Raw genomic sequence first — 19,138 nt, 5'->3', positions numbered from 1 at the left:
CAGGACTTTTGCAAATGCTGTTTTTGCTTCTACAGCCCCATCCCTTAGTCTTTCTTGTAATTTAAAAATATTCTGTTTAATAACCTTTTGTTTTTGAGATTGTGTCTCACTGTATAGTAGCTCAAGCAGCCTGCTCTCAAACTTGCCATTCGCCTGCCTCAACTCCCTGGGTCCTGGAATTAAAAGCCTGTTTGCCACCTCTTACAGTTGATTCTGGGAGGCTGAATCAGGAGGATCTCTTTAACTTTGAAGCCAGCCTGGGCTACATCGTAAGACCAAAAATGAACCAGGTCTTGGAGGAGGTTGGTCTTTCCACACAGGGAGCACATGTCCATGCTTCTGTCCAGAGTGTGAAGGAAGTATTCCTTAGGTTTAAAGGTTTCTTTTTTGTTTTTCCAGATATGGTTTCTCTGTGTGGCCTTGGCTGTTCTGGATTTGCTTTGTAGACCAGGCTGGCCTCCAACTCACAGAGATGCGCCTGCCTCTGCCTCCCAAAATGCTGGGATTACAGGTATTCGCCACTTCTCCTGGCTGTCACTGGCTTCTTAGAATAAGACTTTGAATATGGAAAAGAACTCCTGCTCTGACTCAAATCAGCATGGACGTACTCTGCCTTTTTCCCCACAGAAAGTGCTTTTCTGCCCTGTAAAAGAGGCACTAGAAGTGGATTGGAGTGGAGAGAAAGCCAAGGCCGCCCTGAAGCGCACCGCCCCAGACTACTTTCTGCTGCAAGGTGAGCCTGGAGATGGAGCTACCCAGGCTCCAGCTGTGACTTCTTTGCTGTGGCCCAGTGTTGAAGCTGTGTACGGGTTCCTCTGTCTCCTTCTTAGCAGTGTGAGATGGCACCTCACAGAGGTCCTGTTTGACTGTTCTCCACAGTGGAGCCTGAGATGACCAAGTTCCCCCAGCATCTTCTCACACCACCCTTCAGAACTGTGTCCTGTTGTAAATTTTTTTCTTGTCTTTGAGTTGAGTTGTTTGCTTTTTACCTTTTTTGCAGTGAGGCCTCACAGTAGAACCAGGGTGGCTTAAACTTGAGGTGATCCTCCTGCCTCAGTCTCCCATATTACCATCCATCCTTCCTGGTTTTTCCCTCACTGTAAATGAGCCGCCTTTCTATAATTTTGCTGGTATTCAGGGATTCAATGGCAAAATACTGGTTGACGTCTCAGTGTTGCCCCTGTCCCTGACAGTTTCCATTGTTTATTTTCAGTTTTTATTTTAGTATATATATCTATTGTTGAGGCAGTTTCACGCTATAGCATTGGCACGTTTAGACCAAGCATGCATTGAACTCACAGAGATCTGCCTTCCTCTGCCTACTTTTCTTTCTTAAGATTTATACATACGTGTGTGTGTGATTTAACTGGTGTGTATGTATGTGTATGTATATGCTACATGTATAATGTAATTATAGTACATGTGTGTCTGGTATCCACAGACTGCAGAAGAGGCTGCTAGACAACTCCTCTTGAGCTATAGTTATAGATGGTTGTGAGTCACCTTGTCAGTGTTGGAACCAAATATGAGTCCTCTGCAAGAGCAGCATGAACTCTTAACTGCTGAACTATTGCTCCAGTCCTACTGAGGTTCAATTTTTGAAATACCATCTAAAAAATAACTGTTGGCGTGGTAGCACATGCCTGTAATCCTAGCACTGGGATTCAGACACAGGAGGATCATCAGAGTCGTCCACAGCCACCTAGTGCATCTGGGGACAGCTAGTGCTACTTGAAATGCTGTCTCAAAATCGGGAAAGGACAGCGGGTGGGACTTCAGGGGTACAGAAATATTTAAGAGGGTTAAGTAGGAATGAGTGTTAGGCATGTGAGAAATGCCTCCCATAAGGACTGTGGGACCCTGTGTGAAAGAAGTGCCAGCTGGACTGCGAGCAGCACCTGCTTCTGTGGGCCAGGGTTGCCTGCAAGCTCTGTGTCTGGCACAGGAAGTAGCAGCCACTAGTTTGCAGCATTTGTGCATATGCTAAAACCCTTTCTAATAATTGATTGTGAAGCAGCCCCTGAGTCTGACCAGACCTTTCTGTGTCTGGTAGTATGGTTTTAGTTCTTGTTGTTAGGACTTGGTGGGGAGCATTCTTGCATCAAGTAGGAAGAGGTGAGTGATGTCACTGAACACCCCACACAGCTCCCATGGCAGAGATTGAGCCACTGGAAATGTCAGTGCAGGCTCTTGCCTCACGTAGTCCTAGCTCTGGTGGTCAAGCATTCTGGTTTTCAGAGACCAGTGACTTGCAACAAATTCAAGGCTAGCCTCAGAAATGGCGACCCTGTGTCTCAAAGGAAAAGAATAGGGAAGGATGTCATATCTGAGAATGGCAATTTTGAGGGGGTCTTCCCGTCTGTCTCACGATCGCAGCGCTCTGCTAAGGTGGGTAGATGGTCCTCAATTTGGTTTGTCATTTGTATCCATCCATTACAGGTTTCTCATTGTAGCCCTAGCTATCCAGGAACTCGATTTGTAGGCCTCTGTCTCCGTAGTGCTGGGATTGAAGGCATGTGCCATTATGTTTGGCAATTCATTTTTACTTATTTTCTTGATAAGGATCTTAATGTAGCCCCAGATGGCCTCAAACTAAATATGTTATTGAGTTAAACTGATCTTTCTGACTTTTCTCAAATACTGGAATTATAGGCATGGACCACTATTCCCCAGTTTTTCAGTGCTAGTTAGGAATGAACCCAGGGCTTTATGCATTTTGGGGTCCAACTTGGGTCCTCTGCTTTGAAGTCGTGGTAAGCCTTGTGTGAGACTGGCTACCAAAAGCAGCCGGGTGCCTGTGCTGGGAGGGCCAGTGACCCAGCAAGAAGCGAGATCTGCCTGTTTTTGCTTTTTAGATGGCTATGTACCCCAGTCTGACCACCAACTTGCTGTACTGCTTCAGCTTTCCAGGCGCTGCCATTCCAAGTTTATGTCACTATACCTGACATTAACTGTATTGTCATGATCATGTAGCAGGCTGTAGCATAAGATTTTTTTCATTTGTTTCTTCTTCCTGGACCACCCCCCCAATCTGAAACCAGGGTAGAAAGATGGCATAAGTGCTTAAGAGCTCATCCAGAGGGACCAATACCAGTACTCATAGTGGGAGGCCTCAAAAAACACCTGTTAACTCCTGCTCAAGGGATCCAACTCTCTTCTGGCCTGAGGGCACCCACACTTAAGTACACACACTTAAACACATAATTGAAAAAAAAAATCAACCAAATTGTATACACACAGTAAGCAGCCTAGTCAGGAGTGGTTGTGCAAGCCTTTAATCCCAGCACTCAGGGAGACAGAGGCAGGCAGAACTCTGTGAGGCCAGCATGGTCTACAGCGTTAGTCCAGGACAGCCAGGGCTACACAGAGAAACCCTGTCTCAAAAAACCAAACAGGGAAAAGCCAGGTAGGATGGATGGTAATTTCTTTCATGGTTACAATTAACAGGAAAAAACAAAACAAAACAAAAACTTTAGATTTACATATGATCCTTGAACTCCTAGTCCTGCTTATACCACACCCAGCTAATTTGATATTTTCATGTGATAGCTTAAATGATACTGAAGGGTGTTTGAACCTATGAGTGACCTTGTTCTTCTCCTATGCCCAGTGGATCTGGAAAGAGATGTAAGTAGTTTTCAATTTTTCCAGGCCTGAGAATGTGACCCATAAAAGCTGATGATGCCTTGTTGGTGACTTCATGTCACCTGATGGTACCCACTGAGGACAGTGTGGCTGGCTGTGATGCACCACTGAGAAAAAAGAACCTGACCTCATTTCCTTCTTTCCTGGTGGGAAACACTGGGTGCTAGGTAGAAGACTATTCTTGTATGAGTGACTGGTTATTGCTTGTCTGCTCATTTGTTTAGAATGCGAAGTGCTCAAAGATTGGAGTACCTTCATTCTTTTGGTGTCCCAGGAAAGGCTTCTTTTTTCCTTTGTTCTACCCCCACCATTCCCATATTTGGGGTTAAGGCTAGAGCCAGCCTTATGTGTATAAGATAAGTGTTCTCCTACAGTTTTAACCCTCTTTTAAAAAAAAAACAAAAAACAAAAAACAGAGGGATGCCTCAGCAGTTAAGAACCCTGACTGTTGTTGCCCTTGCAGAGGACCTAGCTTTGATTTTCAGCACCCACATGGCTGCTCACAGCTGTTTGTTACTCTAGTTCCAGGGGGGGATCTGATACTTCTGACCTCTGAGGGCACCAGGCATGCATGTGGTGTAGACATACATGCAGGCTAGACACCCATACATACACATAAAATAAATTTTAAAATTAAAAAGACACTTGCTGCCCAGTATCTTCCTGGCTGGGTGCTTACAGTCTCATGCTGTCCTGTTGTCCTTGTGTGTGAGCTTGTTTGGGAACTGGGTGTTTTTCCAGTTACTCTAATACAATAGTGGTCAGGCTGAAGGTTTCCTGTTGCAATTTTCCAGTCTTCAGAGCTGTCCTCTCCATCTATGAACAGAAGGGGCTCATCTTCTTATTCTCCCATGGTGTGTTTCAAAACATTAAGTGTGAGCTGGTTTCCTGTGGCAAAAAGTTTGAGTTTGATTTGTTCTTTGTGAGGTTACTGTGAGTTTATCATAACAGGAGTGCTAAAAATAGCAGCTCTTGTATGGAAACTGTTCACTTACCAACATGGACAGTAACACACAAACTTAGCCAAGAGCAGGAAGGAGTGGACTACATCTCAAGAGGAGTTGCTCTCAGAGTGCCCTTGCTGTTCCCACTCTCTCCGTCTGGTCTAATAAACTGGAAAAATACTTAGCACATACTACAGCCTCAGAACTGAAGGCAAAAATAACCCAAGATCAAACATTTGGGGCACATCTGTTTGCAAGATCTTAGCTACATCTGTAGCTAAGAATCACAGGAGGAAGAATTGATCTCCTTACCAGTCGATTCACAAACCTTAACATCTCATGAGGAAAGCCTTAATGAAGGCTATAGGACAAAACAAAACAAAAAAATGCTCTGTCATGTTGGTGTTGAGCATGACTGAGTTACTCTGCAGTCATCAGAGCACACTAGCCTGTTAAGGGTGCTCCAAGAACTGGGAGTCCAGGCCTCTGAGGGTTTAGGTCAATAGAAAGGATAGTGTTGCAGGCCAAGGAGCAGGAGGCCAGAGCAGGGTATAATGACCATAGCTTTGTAATGGATATGGTATCAGAATCACCCAGAGAACCTGGAGCAAGTGTAAATCAACTAATTACGGTGACTTGCTTCTTGACTGTGCCCTAACGGCCTCAATAGGGAAAGAAGCCATGTCTCAAACCAGAACCTCAAGTCACATAATTTAATTAACATGCCCTAGGTACTTATTTTTAAATTAACAGTATTGTGCTGAAACAGGAACTAAAGGAGGCTCCTGGAGCACCCCTGGAATGCAGGGGTTTATTTTGTGTGTTGAGATAAGGTCTCAACCAGGATAAATTGGTGTCACCTCAGAACTCACCAAGTAGCTAAAGCTGGCCTTGAATTTCTAATCTCTCTGTTTCTACCAACTAAGTGCTAGGATTTAGACCTAGATATAACAGGCAGGTCTTGTTTGTTTGTCTGTTCGTCCCCGAGACAGGGTTTCTCAGTGAGAGGCAGGTTTTGTTTTAATGCAGCAGCTTGTATGTATATCAGCCTGAGGAAAGAACTGAAAATTATTAGTAGCTTTTTTCAGTGTTAACAGCTCTGGAAACCACATAATATATATTCAGGAGTGAACCAAGTAGGTAACCAGTGTGAGTAAGGACAGCCAGATTTTCTTTTTAGCAGAATATTGTGTGTTCTCATCTACAGATCTGGACTTGGTGGGGGTTGGGGGGTGTTATGTCTGTGTGCGCACACACAGGTGTGTTTCTTAAATCTAAGTCAAAAGCTTAAATGCAAAGGCACCCCAGGGGTATTGACCTGTCTCACTTAGATTACAGTAGTTACCATCTTTTTTCCACTAAGTAGACCCAAGACTCTTAAGAGAAATGGATGATCCAGAACTGGAATAGGAAAATTATATGTGAGCTCATAACATCCTGCTGTACTCAGAAAGTACAGAAGTGCTCAGGAATAGTGCCACCTGTCAGAAAAGTAAGACTAGTAACCAGTATATAGAGGAGGAGTGACAACCCTCCCGCCAAAAAAAAAAAGACAACCAAAACCAAGGTTTCTTTGTGTAACAGAACCTAGACCAGGCTGGCCTTGAACTTACAGATACCCACCTGCCTCTGCCTCTGCCTCTGCCTCTGCCTCTGCCTCTGCCTCTGCCTCTGGGATTTAAGCATGCACCACTGTACCCATCCTGGAGTGATTTAAAAAACCTGGGTCTGACAAAATGGCTCAGTAGGTAATTGCACTCCCTGTCCAATTAATTATGAGGACCTGAGTTCAGATCCCAAAACACACATGTGCACAAATAACTCAAATACAGTTTAGAAAGAGAAACTGGGCTGGGCATAGTGGTGTGCCTCTACTACTTGAGAGGTGGAGGCAGGAAGATTACTTGTGCTCTTTAGGGGTTTTGTTTGTTTGTTTTCAGTGGGTTCTCCACCCACACCATCTCCCTGCTCCATTTTACTGAGGAGACCCAGTACCCTGAATGTACTAGATAAGCAATCAGTCACTGCGCTACATCTTCAGCCCTGAAGCCGTGTTCAGCAGTGCGCCATCATCTCTCCTGACCAGAAGACAGGGATCAGAAGGTAAAGTTTATTTTGTCTCTGGAAAAGAGAGTTGTATTTCTTAAAAGATGAGAGTGAAGCTTGTGTGATGTGTGGGGAGTGGAGGTTGTCCAGTAAGGCACCTTCTCTGTGAAATAGATGTTTTACCTCTACCAAGTACTGTTGTTGGGGAGACCATGGGAGCACACATGTGCCTATAAACAAGTACTGGTGGTGACTGCAGACAGACTAAACTTTATCAAAAGCTGGTCAGGCCCTACCTTAGGAGGTATGAAGAATACTTGGGCAGTGTATGGTAGAGCGGAGTGCAAGGGGTGGATGGGTTAAGTCATGTCCTTTTTCTGAGTGGGCAAATTCAGCGTAAGCACAAGGAGCTGGACATGATGGCTCATAAGTTAAAATAGCTTGCCGCTCTTGCAGAGGACCAAAGTTCAATTTGAAGTGTCCATATTGTGCATCTCACAACTATCTATGTAACTTCAGCTTCAGGGGATCTGACACCCTCTTGGATATCTGCATGTAAAATATCTTGTAAGAAAATGATGAAAAATATTTTTTAAAAAATATTCTTGTTTTATGTGTTTTGCCTTCTTATATATGTGTACTCTTGAATGCATGCCTGCTGTCCTTGGAGGCCTGAAATGGGATTTGGAGCCTCCGGAACTGGACTTAAGGATGATATAACCCCAACATAGGTGCTAGGGTTCTCTTCAAGAACAGCAATTACTCACTTGGGTTGTTGTAGTGCACCTCTTTAACCCAGCCTTGGGAGGCAGAGACAGGCAGGTCTTTGAGTTCCAGGATAGCTAGAGCTATACAGAGAAATCCTGTCTTAAAAACATTCAGCTGGGGGCTGGAGAGTTGGCTCAGTGGTTAAGAGCACTGTCTACTCACCCGGGTTCAATTCCCAGCAACCACATGGCAGCTCACAACTCTTAAGTCCAAGATCTGACACCCCACACACAGACATACATGGAAATGAAACACCGGTACAGTAAAATAAAAATAATTTTTAGAAAAATTTAGCCAGCTCTCCAGCCCCAAATGGAAAGAAAAAAAGTTTTAAATCTTAAGTGGGAGAAAAGTCATGCATACTCAGTGTGTTTAAAACCAATATGTTCAGCCATTCTTGGTGGAGGCAGAGGTAGGCAGATCTCTGTGAGTTTGAGGCCAACCTGGTCTGCAAAGCAAGTTCCAAGACAACCAGGGATACACAGAGAAACCCTAGTATGCTCTGGATTTGTGACTGGTTACCCCTTTGTTCTCTTTTCTTTTTGAAGACATTGTATCACTATATTCCTGTTGCTGTCCTAGGACTTGTTATGTAGATATAGGTAGCCAGGGATACATAGTAAGATCCTGTCTCTAAACATGAGCAGTTCCTTTCCTGGCTGGTGAGCAGCAAGCGGTATGAGCCACATGGACAAAGCTAGAACTCATCCTAGGTGAATCCCCTTCTCACACTTACTCCCAGAAAGCTACTGGGCTTGCCACTACCTTGGCTCAGCTGGGTATCCAGACATTTTTGTGATTTTTCCCCTTCCCCCATAGATAGTCCCACTGCCCAATTTTGGGCACTCTATCACCAAGCTATGTCCCTAGCCCTATGATTCCCCTTTTCTTCAGAAAACAGTTCTGACTATAGGTATGTAACTAGCATCCCACAACTGGGATCTGCTGGCCATCCTCTCTCCCCACTCCTTTTTTCTCTCCCCCTTCCCTCTTCTCCTCTCTCTTCTCTACCCCCCCTCTCCCTCTCTCTTCTCCTGGAACTCTGTGCCTCTGTTCTACTTAAATATCTTTTCTCCCTAGGCATCTGCAAGCCCATGCTGTAATTGTTCCTCTTCCTAGTGTTCCTGTCCTTATCCCTTCATTCTTGTCCTCACTGCTCAGCTTCCCGTTTCCCTTTCCTTGTGTTTGGGTTAGGTTTCCTTCCCCTGATCCAATAGCACCTTCTGGACAAGAGTTGGCGTAATGTGGCTTCCTCCCCTCTTGCTTGTCTTGCTTGGTCTGATACAGTGCTGCTTGCTAAATGAAGGATGGTTGAGGTCTCTTGGCATCTGTCCCAAATTTGGAGAGTCTAACCAATTCTTACTCTGTTGCTGTATTAGTTTATTCTATCCCTTATGAAGCTGTCTAGAAGAAGTAATTTGTGTAGTAGATTCTTGGTCATTTTCCTACTGTTCCTCAGCCAGGAAATGCATCTAAGCCTCAAAGTGCAGGGCTGTGCCCTTCTAGAGGACTGCTACTGGCCTGGCTACCCACACTCAGGCACTGTCAAACAGCTAGGAACTTGTAGCTCTGCTGGGAGCTGGCCAGTGGGGAAGACATTGTCTTTCTGAGGCAGGTGCTTGTTTGGTTCAGAACTTAGCCAAGTAAGCCTGGGGTTCACAGCTTTATTCCCATAGAAAAGTACTTGAGGTTGGTGCTGGGGAAGATGCCTTAGCGATTGAGAGCACTGACTGCTCTTCCAGAGTACCTGGAGTCAACTCCCAGCACCCACATGGTGGCTTATAAACTCTGGTAACTTTAATCTCAGTGGATGACACCCTCTTCCGACCTCAGTGGGCACCAGGCATGTACATGCATAGGTGTACACACATACCCATATGTATAAAAATTACTCCTTTTTTTTTTTTTTTTTTTTTTTTTTGAGAAAGGGTTTACTCTGTGAAGAACAGGCTGGCCTCGAACTCAGATCTGCCTGCCACTGCCTCCAAATGCTGGGATTACAGGCTTCCACCACCGCTGCCCAGCTAGTTTCTCTCCCTCCCCCTAAGAAAAAAAAGTACTTAGGTTTGTTTAGATTTGAAAGAAGTTTGGGTCTGCACTTTGCTGAGTAATAGTTAATGGCTTCCTGCCATTGAGCAAGTGCTATTGGACTTCACATGTCTTACTTTCTTCTTTCACAATGAGAAGGACCATGACACTCCCAATTTTCATGTTCTATTCTCTCTTTGGCTTCTCTTTTTGTTTTGTGTTTGTTTGTTTGTTTGTTTGTTTGTTTGTTTGTTTGAAACAGGGTTTCTCTGTATAGCCTTGGCTGTTCTGGACTCACTTTGTAGACCAGGCTGGCCTCAGACTCACAGAGACCCGCCTGCCTCTGCCTCCCAGAATGCTGGGATCTCAGGCCTGCACCACTGCACCCAGCACTCTTTGGTTTCTAAGAAATGATAGTTTAGTAACATTTGTTTTAATTCCTAAAAGAAAACAGCCACTTGTGGTTCTTCAATTTCCTACGATTTTTTACATCATTCTTTCTTGCCACTGCCTACACTCTTCTGATTCATTATTAAAGGACATTTTCAGAGCTTGCTTGCTTGCTTGCCAGCCACTCTGACCCTCACTTTTGCCAAAAGTTTTGCTTGTATTATATAGATTGGCTTCAAATTCACGATACTACCTTTGCCTCCTGCGTGCTAAGATAGCAGGCGTGAAACACACCTGTTACTATCCTAGTATTTTTAGTTGTGTTTCTTAGATCTCCACCTGATAGTGGGTGTGTGCTCTTTAGAAGAAACATATTTTAGAACAAACAGGTAGCACAATTCAAGCATGATGCTCCCAGTAGAGTTTTGGTGTCCAGAAATGACAGGAACTCCTGAGAAGCAGCTAGCCATGAGGAGACACCTGTGATAATGGGGTAGCAACTGGCTGCTTGTTGATTTGCTGCCATCAGGACCACAGATGTTTAAAAATAATTTTTTGGCAAAAAGTAGTGGTGATGTTTCTGTCTATGTGGCATTTTCTTTTCATGTTAGGTGAGAAAACCAGTCATTGAGAAAAGAGAAAGGTTACCATCCCCGGAAGAGCAGGGTAGTCTCCAGCAGCCTCTGTGTGAGAAGGCAGATGCTTAGTCCACGAATACAGGCCCAGAACCATAAGTCCAGAGGCTGGGTGATTAGTGGAGGCCGAGTCATGGAACGCGCTAGTATGCTTCACCAGGGACTGTTGTCTTCATGCCCATGTAAGGGAGAGAAGTCTGAATCAGTTGTTAAACTCATCAAAGCTTGTGTCCCTGGTACCTGTTTAAACACCACCTCAAAAGTTCTGTAAGACTGATTGGTGGCCATGACTGTGAAACTCTGAATGGTGCCAATGGTACCATTACTTTATCTGAATTTCAGGCACTCTGGGGCCTTGTCTTATTCCACAGTCAGATACAATAATGAGCCACATTGTTAGCCACCTGCCTTGTTTTTTCTTTACAGGCCGTGTCCCCTGCCCCCTCTTCCAGCATCTGCCTGTGAGCTGTTGACAAGCCCCAGTCCCAGCTGCAGTTGTTGTTAGAGCCTCACATCTTTTCTCTGACTGTCAGATAATAGTCACGGGAATGTCCTGTGCCATCTTCCCTCTCAAGTGTGGTTGGCAGAGAGCAGCAGATGCCCAGATTCAAGGCCACGTGCCACTCAAGTGCTGGGCTGGAGAAAAGACCCTCTTTCCCAGTTGCTTGTGACCAGGCAGATTGGACTTGAGTGTAGGGTCTGTCACAGTAGTTGTGTTACTGTCGTGCACTGGCCAGGCTGGTGGATGGAGGGCCATGCAGGACACAGCCCATGGGCTTACACTACTCTTCTTTGTGATTCTCCTCTGTTTTGTTTTGTTTTGTTTTCTTCATTAATTACGATATTTTTATGCTAGTTAGAATGTCCCCATTAAAGATAAAAGTCAAACTCAGGAATCATTTATAGATAGAAAAATAGACTTTCTGGCAGAGACTGGGTGGAATCTGAATCGGAGTGCAATAGAGTTTAATCAAATTGATGAAAGAAATGTGACTAAAAACTCAGCTTTAAGATTTTAGTAGCTGCAGATACTATGTTCATAGTTACCATCTATTACTGAGATTAGTCCCAGGTTTTCTGTGGTATAAATAACATGGTAGTTAATATTTGTGCATAATCAGTCAAGGCTATGGCTTAACCTTGTGTGAATAATCTGATTTTGGTGTGTGTGTGTGTGTGTTTGTTTTTGTTTTTTTAGTCTTGCTATGTACCCCTGACTATCCTGGACCTCACCTTAGACAGGGCCTCTAGCTTACGGTGGTCCTAGAGCTCCAGTCATAGGTGTTAGCTGTTTTTTGTGATTTGTTTGTTAGCGGTTTTGTGTGATTCACGGGGTATTCCTGCTTCTGCTGAGCCTTAGATGAGATGCAGGCCCTCTGCTTTTTGCTTGAGTAATCTCAGTGTAATTTGATAGGTAAAAAGGGCATCTTATTTTGAGTCATTTCTGAGAATTGTTCCTCTCCTTCACTCATCAACAGCTTTCATGTGGCTGTCTGGGAGTTTTTCAAAAGCAAGTGAGACTGACAATGAGAGACAGTGTCTCTCTTTTGAGCTGATTCATCATAAGGCCATTGATATTCTATTGGAGAGATGAAAGGGTGAAGCTAGCTTTCTGTCATTGTAACAAATAACTTGAGACAATAACTGTTTATAGAGAAAAAGATCCTACTGTGGTGGCACTGAGGAATAGGCAGGAGGATAACTACAAGCTCTGGACCAGCATAGTCTGCATAGCCAGTTTGAGACCAGCGTGTATGTGTGTGGGTGTGGGTGTGTGGGTGTGGGTGTGGGTGTGTGTGTTGGGGGGGGCAGTCCATTGGGACTGGCTACGGGTGTTCAAAGCTGAGCAAAACCTTTCATGTGTCATAGACATAGACAGTGAGCAAAAGAAGAGGTTGGGGTTCCTAAATCAGATGCGCCTTCAACAACTCACAGACCTCCCAGTCGTGCAAGCTAGGAAACAAAACTTTGTCATGTGCACTTACACAACCTCACACAGGCCATCTGAGGGAGTCTTCTCTTTCTAAGAGGAAGGTGAGAGTATCATGTTGCTCTGGCATCAAGCAGGAAGACACTGGGCACTATCTGAGATTAATAGATGCCACAAGCTGTAAGAGTCTTGAGAGCCCGCTCATGGTAGGCTCCAAGAATCCCTCTCTTCTCCCACCACCTGTGTCCTTCCTCTGAGTTCCAAGTACGATATTGGCTTCCAAGAGATGTTTTTTGGGAGGGGCAGGGGGGCATTGGTATTTGAAACGGGGTCTCCTTTAGTCTAAGGCTGGCATTAACTACTGTGGAGTAAAAGATAACCTTGAACTTCTAATGGTCCTGCCAAGAGGACTGCCAAAAGTTTGCCCGCCTGGACTTCCAGGGTAAGATATCTTAACTAAGAAGAGGAAAAGAAACTGAGGCGAGAAGAAAGAAAGAGAAAGAGAGGAGAGGAGCTAATTCTGCTTGTAACACAGGGGACCAGAGCCAGTACTGGCTGCTCTGTGGGGATGTGAGCTGCTGGGGGAATGACAGGACTGCCAGGCATCTTTCTGGTATGCTCATACTGAACCACACACTGTCCTCAGGCTTAAACACCTTCCTTGAGAGTTCAATTTTCCGGAAGAATCTTTAGCCATGTGGCTGTTTCCTGGTATTTTGTGTTACCCTCTAACTTGCCAGCTCTCTGGCCTGGGATGACCTTGGTACAGAGAAGGTGCAGCCGAGCAGAGAGAACTAAGTATGTAGTGGGGGCTACATACTTAGCCACTGCCTGCTGAGAAAAGCATTCCCTGGTCTCTCTGCGCCGTCAGAGCTTCTGGAGTTAGCCATGCTAGTACCTTTGTGGTCTTGGTTGGTTATCCTGTCGGAATCCTGTGGGGAGGCAGAACATCCCATGCCCTCCACTGCTCAGCGCTGGGCTCATTGCATATGAATTGAGTGGATGATTGACTCAGTCCTCAGTTAGCTGTTGGAGGAGACCTGGTATGGTACTATGGTAGTCCTGCACTCCTAGTTATTTGGAGGCTGAATTAGGACCGGAATTCCAGGCCAGCCTGAGCCACATAGTGAAATTCTGTGTGAAGGCAGAAAACATCAATTAGCCTGTTAGAAACAGGCTAATTCCCAACACTACTAGTCCCAGCACCATCGTGGCTGACAGAGGGGAATCTCTGATAGATGAGTTCAAGACTAACCTCGGCAATGTACCACCGTGTATCTAAAAAACAACTGAAGGAAGCCTTACTAAGTGAGCTAGCTGGGGGTGGATGACCTTAGAGAGCATTAGGACAGTGAGGCCACAGTGCCTGGTTAGGAAAGCCTGGAACATCAGTTAGACAGGATATTTAATACAAGTTCACCTCCATATACCCCCAGTTGAGCTAGTTTTGAAACTAGCTTGTGTTGTGGCTTTTTATGACACCTCATTAACGTCTGTTAAATATGTATATGTGTGCTGCTTTGTTTGGGGTGCCCTTGGTGATTATGTTAAATATCACAGTATTTGGCTGTTGATTCTGTGCTAGGGATGGAATACAGGGCCTTGTACCTACTGGGTAAATATACTGTTACTGAGGTGCATCCCTGTCGTGTAGTATTTTGTTACATTTATTTATTTAGAATTTTCCAAGACAGAGTTTCTCTGTGTAGCCCTAGCTGTCTTGGAACTCAACTCTGTAGACCAGGTTGGCCTCAAACTCAGAGGTCTGCCTGTCTCTACCTTGTGAGTGCTAGGAATAAAGGCATGGGCCGCCACCACCACCTGACTGACTTGTTTTTTGAGATATTTTACTATGTAGCCTAGGCTAGCCTTGACTGTAAAGTTCTTAGTGTCCTTCTACCTGTGTTACCACAGCTGCTGGTAACTTTGAGCTGAATGCAGATGAAGTTTGAGCATGCTTAGATATTTTTGTAGAAGCTGTGTTATGTTCACATTCACACAGGTTCTCTTTGAACTAATGTGAGATGATACTTTGGGGGTTTTGTTTGTTGGTTTTTGTGTTTGTTTGTTTTTTTCAAGACAGGATTTCTGTATGTGGGCCCTGGCTGTCCTGGTCTCTCTTCGTAGACCAGACTGGCCTTGGACTCAACGTCGATCCACCTGCCTCTGCCTCCCCAGAGTGCCCCACCATGCCCAGTTGTTTTTGTTGTTTCAAGACAGGGTTTCTCTCCATCTGTAGACCAGGCTGGCCTTGAACACAGATATTGACCTGCCTTTGCTTTCTGAGTGCTGGGATTGAAGGCATACACCGCCATCACCCAGTGGATATTTGTGTTCAGAGTTTGTCTTTTGCTTTACATGGGCAGATCCTGAACTTTTGCGGAGACATGGGTCCATTCCCTCCAGTAGTAGAGGTCAGCTCCCTGGACTGGGCAGCCAGCGCTAAATGGTTCACAGGAAGTTAATTAAGTTTGGAACTTTCATTTTGTCGTGATTTTATGTTATCCAATGAGTCATCTTTTGTCAGAGCCGTCCTCTGTCCCTGGCACTGTTTGATCCGAGTGAATTATAACCCAAACTGGTGAGGAGGTATGCTTCAGAAACGCAGAGTCAACAGCAGTGCCTGTGTGTGGCTTGCTGTTTAAGAGCAGCAGGAAGCAAAACAAAGAGCAGAATGTAATAAGAACTTGTCAGGGGCTGGGGTCAGATCTGAGGTCACTGCCTTTCTAGAACATGAGTTTCTTCCCGCCCTCTTCACCTCTGCTAATGAGTGCTGACATTCGAAAAGAGTGAAAAAGACAGCTTCTGTTTGCTTTACTGCAAATAAGTGGCCCTGAGAGCACTTCAGATGTGGTCAGGGAGGCATGCGCACGGTGCCAGCCTGCCGGCCTCATCCAGGCAGACTACACCCAGAACAGCAAGCCACTGCCCGTCCGCCTTAGCTCTTCCTTTTCGTGCCGCCTAGTTTCTTTCTAAGGTGAAGCTGATGTTATTCTGAAGATGGATGGACAAGGCTTTCTGATTCTTCTGTTCACCCTCTGATCTAGTAGTTTGCAATGGACATTATCTTTGTGAGTATTCAAGACCATCTGGAAAATGTGTCTTGCAAAAAATGTAGTCCAGTGTTACAAAGGGCCAGATGACCAAAGAGGCCAAGTTCCTGCATGGTTCTGCCTCTTTGGAGTCCAGAAGCAGGCCCACTATGATGCTCCTGTGCCTATACTCTGAGCAGTTAAGTGAATCATCTCTCCCTGAGTGTTTCTTCCTCTGAAAGTAGGTGGGTAATTGTCTCACCATCTTCTTGGGTTACTCTCATGAAGATAACCGGGTACTCATGTAGTGTATTCAGCATGGCTCCTCACACATGGCAGGTTCTATCACAGTTTAGGCTTTATTCCCAGAGGTGTATTTTGTAAATTTGGTAGTGAAAACTGAAAACTTACATTTCCTGGTCACTTGTGAAAGTTGGTACTCCCAGCAACAGAGAAAAAGGGCAGAGGGCAGGACGCCACCAATGCAGGGCTGCTTCTCCTCTCTCCAGGAACTTGCAGGCTGGCTTCCTCTTGCTGTCACGAGCCACTGGGTCTCATCTAGCTAGCTGGCGTCACATCCATAGTCTGTGCTAGCAGCACTCATTACCCACTTTGGGTGCTAGTGCCCTGTCTTCTCAGGAGTCACTGACATTGTGTGGGGCCACCCAGAGAAACTGCTCTGGCTAGAATGGTGTCTGGGTCTCCCTGTTTCCGTGGGACATTGGGGAAAAGACTTTTTGCACAACAGGGAACAGCTGCCACTCCAGCCATTTCCCGGGTGCCAATTCGGTACCTATCACCACAAATCTGGTGTGCAGCTAGAAGCCAAGCTCCCATGATGGCAGTGCATGACGGCTGGCCGCTAGCTTGTCAATTGCTCAGGCAGCACTAAGGGGCCCAATGATGCCCTTGGAGAAGCTATTGTCCCAGACTGCAGACACTACCCTGAGCAAGCTTTTGTTTGTTAAAGATTTTCATACACAGACCCTATACTAGACGTGTAATGGTTGTCAAAGAAATAGGGCTCAGCACTTTGTTCAGCAGAGACATCTCAGAAATCATTCTTTTTCTATCTGGGCTCTTCTGGTTTGTTTCTTGGAACACTTGAAACCCATTTCCAAACTTCGATGGATTCACAGGTCTGCCTTCAGAAGGTAAGTGCCTCTGAGGCTGCTCAGTGTTACTTAGAAACTGGGACTGAGTCTTGCCAAGTTGTTTATCAGTCTCAAAATAATAGGATGGTCTTTCAAAACAAAAGCTAGGCCTGGAGAGATGGTTCATGGATTAAGAGTACTTTGCTATTTCAGAGGACCAGAGTTAGGTTTCTAGCACCCAGTTCAGGTGACTCCGCCATCTGTACCCCAGGGAACCAGACACCTGGCTTCCACAGGAACCCGCACTTACCTGTGCACGCCCATCTTCTTTACCCTGGGACTAACTGCCTGAATGTGTCCTCTTTGTTGTTGAGCAGAGGCTGCATAGTGAGATCGCTGCCCAGGTAAGTGCTGTGTGGAGCACCTTGGGCTTAGGCTAAGAAGCCAAGTCACATGTCTCTGCTTCCACTCTGCATTATACTGTGTGGTGTGGGCAGACTTTGACTCCCAGTGCTTCTTCTGCTTTGGAGAGGTGCACAGGTGACAATGGGCCAGGTGCAGCAACAGCTGAGCATGCTTGTGTCAATACTGCTTCATTTGGACTAAGGTCTAGCCTTGTTAAGGTCTCCTTACATAGGCCTGCTTCCAAGCTGTGGTTGGAACCTTTCCCCTGCTTCGTTAGTTCCTGGAGGTTGACACAGCTCTTGTATTAAGGGAGGTTTGTTTGCAGTAACCTGCCTGTCTGGTGAGTGAGTATTTGACCATCCTTTCTGGCTGAAGCAACCCTTTGAATTGATGCCTAGAATGCAGGCCTCCCACCCTGGCCTCTCCTCAAGGTCTTTCCTGCTACTTGTTGCCTCCTCAGGAAAACCTTACCTGACTTTGACCTGTAGCTGGCTCAGACCCCATTTTACTTTCTGGGGACTTGTCCCAGAAAATGTTGTTACTGTAATTCTATGGTTGCTTCCTGCCCGCATTTGTTGGATAGATGAATAATCTATTACCACTTTAATATATTACTTCCTATAGTTGGATCAAGAAGAAAGACATTTGGGATTTTTGTTGATCGAGATTTTGAAATGAGATCATTATAAGAGCTCTCTAACCTCTCTTTTCCCCTTTCACAGTGCTGCTGAAATTCCGCACAGATAAAGGGAGAGATCCTAGTTGTGACAGCTACAGCGAGGATTCAGAGCTGCTGTTGCAGATACGAAATGATGTGCTTGACTCGCTGGGCGTCACTCCTGACCTACTTCCTGATGACTTTGTCAGGTTGGTATCTGAACAGATAGGTATCTGTTTTGGATGCTCTGTGGACATCCAAAGTCTCAAAGGGAATTCCTGTGCCACATTGGCAAGCTACATAAACCACCTCCTGCCAGTACAATAATCAACGAGAGAAATGAGGACTTGTAGGTTTTGGTTTTCATGTGGTTTGAAATGAAGGAGACGTGTGGTCTTTTTTAACAAGTTCTGGGCCTTTCTGTTCTACCTGCATCCTGCGTGAGACATTCATGGGCCAGTGCATGATTTTCTCACCTGCCACAGAGTAGAAATCCCAGCCTCTGAGGCTTTGCGAAGTCCCCTGCTTGCTGGTCCTGTGTTGAGCCTTAGCTGTGTTAGGCTGCAGCGTGTCTCCCTGTGCCATATGCAGCTTCCGCTGCAGGGTGACTAAGTAAGGAGGTTGCTGCTGGCCATAAAGGTGTGATTGGCCTCTTGGTGGATGTTTGTCATCCATTGGGAGCCTGTATGTACCTTGCTGCAATTTCGGAGCAGCTCTTGGCAACAGGCAGCAGGGCAGTTGCTCAGGCTCATGATCTGCCTTAGTCCTCAAAGCAATGCAATTCTTGGGTGAGGGGATGGAAGCTCAGAGAAAAGTTGTGATCAGTCCCATGCCAAGAGCCCTGTCACTCACAGAGGTCTTTGCTCAGCTATGTTTGTTGTGGAGAACTCTTGATTTTAACTGAAGAAATAGATCCATAGCAATCCGTTCACACCCCACACTATCTTATCATTGTTACCCTCTTTTGTGAGTGCTGGGATGACAGGTGCGTGCCACCATGAGTGCAGCCAAGTGACTAATTTAGGCATTCAGGGTGACGACCTGGCCAGTGCTGCCTCACCAGGGGACACAGTTAAAGGCCTTACTTCCCAGAAGGGCCAGGCCACGCATGGCCTAATGAGCTGCTGGCTGCTCTTCCCTTCCTTACCTGCCCCTGTGGAAACAGCATCCCCTGTCTAGGTTCTGTGTGCTCAGCCGATTCTCCTATTGCCTTCTAAGTGAGAGGTGTTCAGAGGTCTCTTTTGAAGCCTGTGTGCTGGCAGGCCAGGGGAAGAGATAGGGGTTCAAGAGAGGAAATGAGTCTCTGCCTCGCAGCTGTACTCCTCCTTATAGATTGCTTGCTGTTGATGCTGCTGAGCAGGGACAGCTGTGCCTGAGTCCGTCTTCATCTGATGGTGGCCTATGCCATTCACTTTCTTCCTCTGAGTGCTCTCTCCTCGATGAAGAGAAAAGATAACTGTTTTAGCCACAGCTTAACATCTTTGGGTCTGGGCTCACAGATTACATACACACACACACACACACACACACACACACACACACACACACACACACACACACACA

The 19,138-nt window shown here is 45.7% G+C and overlaps 1 protein-coding gene across 2 annotated transcripts in view; it reads left to right on the top strand.

Annotated features, from left to right (window-relative positions):
• Positions 1-19,138, top strand: part of Sae1 (SUMO1 activating enzyme subunit 1) — a 54,331-nt gene that overhangs the window by 30,061 nt on the left and 5,132 nt on the right. Inside the window, exons 6-7 of one of the 2 annotated variants that reach the window (XM_055615529.1) lie at positions 628-733; positions 17,640-17,784. In XM_055615529.1, coding sequence (XP_055471504.1) covers positions 628-733; positions 17,640-17,784 — 251 coding nt within the window. The remainder of the gene's footprint in view (positions 1-627; positions 734-17,639; positions 17,785-19,138) is intronic. The other variant, XM_055615530.1, reaches the window with a different exon arrangement.

This window comes from Psammomys obesus, unplaced genomic scaffold (assembly GCF_907164565.1).
Source record: "Psammomys obesus unplaced genomic scaffold, mPsaObe1.curated_primary_1811, whole genome shotgun sequence".
NCBI classification, from domain to species: Eukaryota; Metazoa; Chordata; class Mammalia; order Rodentia; family Muridae; genus Psammomys; species Psammomys obesus.
The sequence above is the reverse complement of the archived record's forward strand: the minus strand, read 5'-3'. Positions and strand labels throughout refer to the sequence as shown.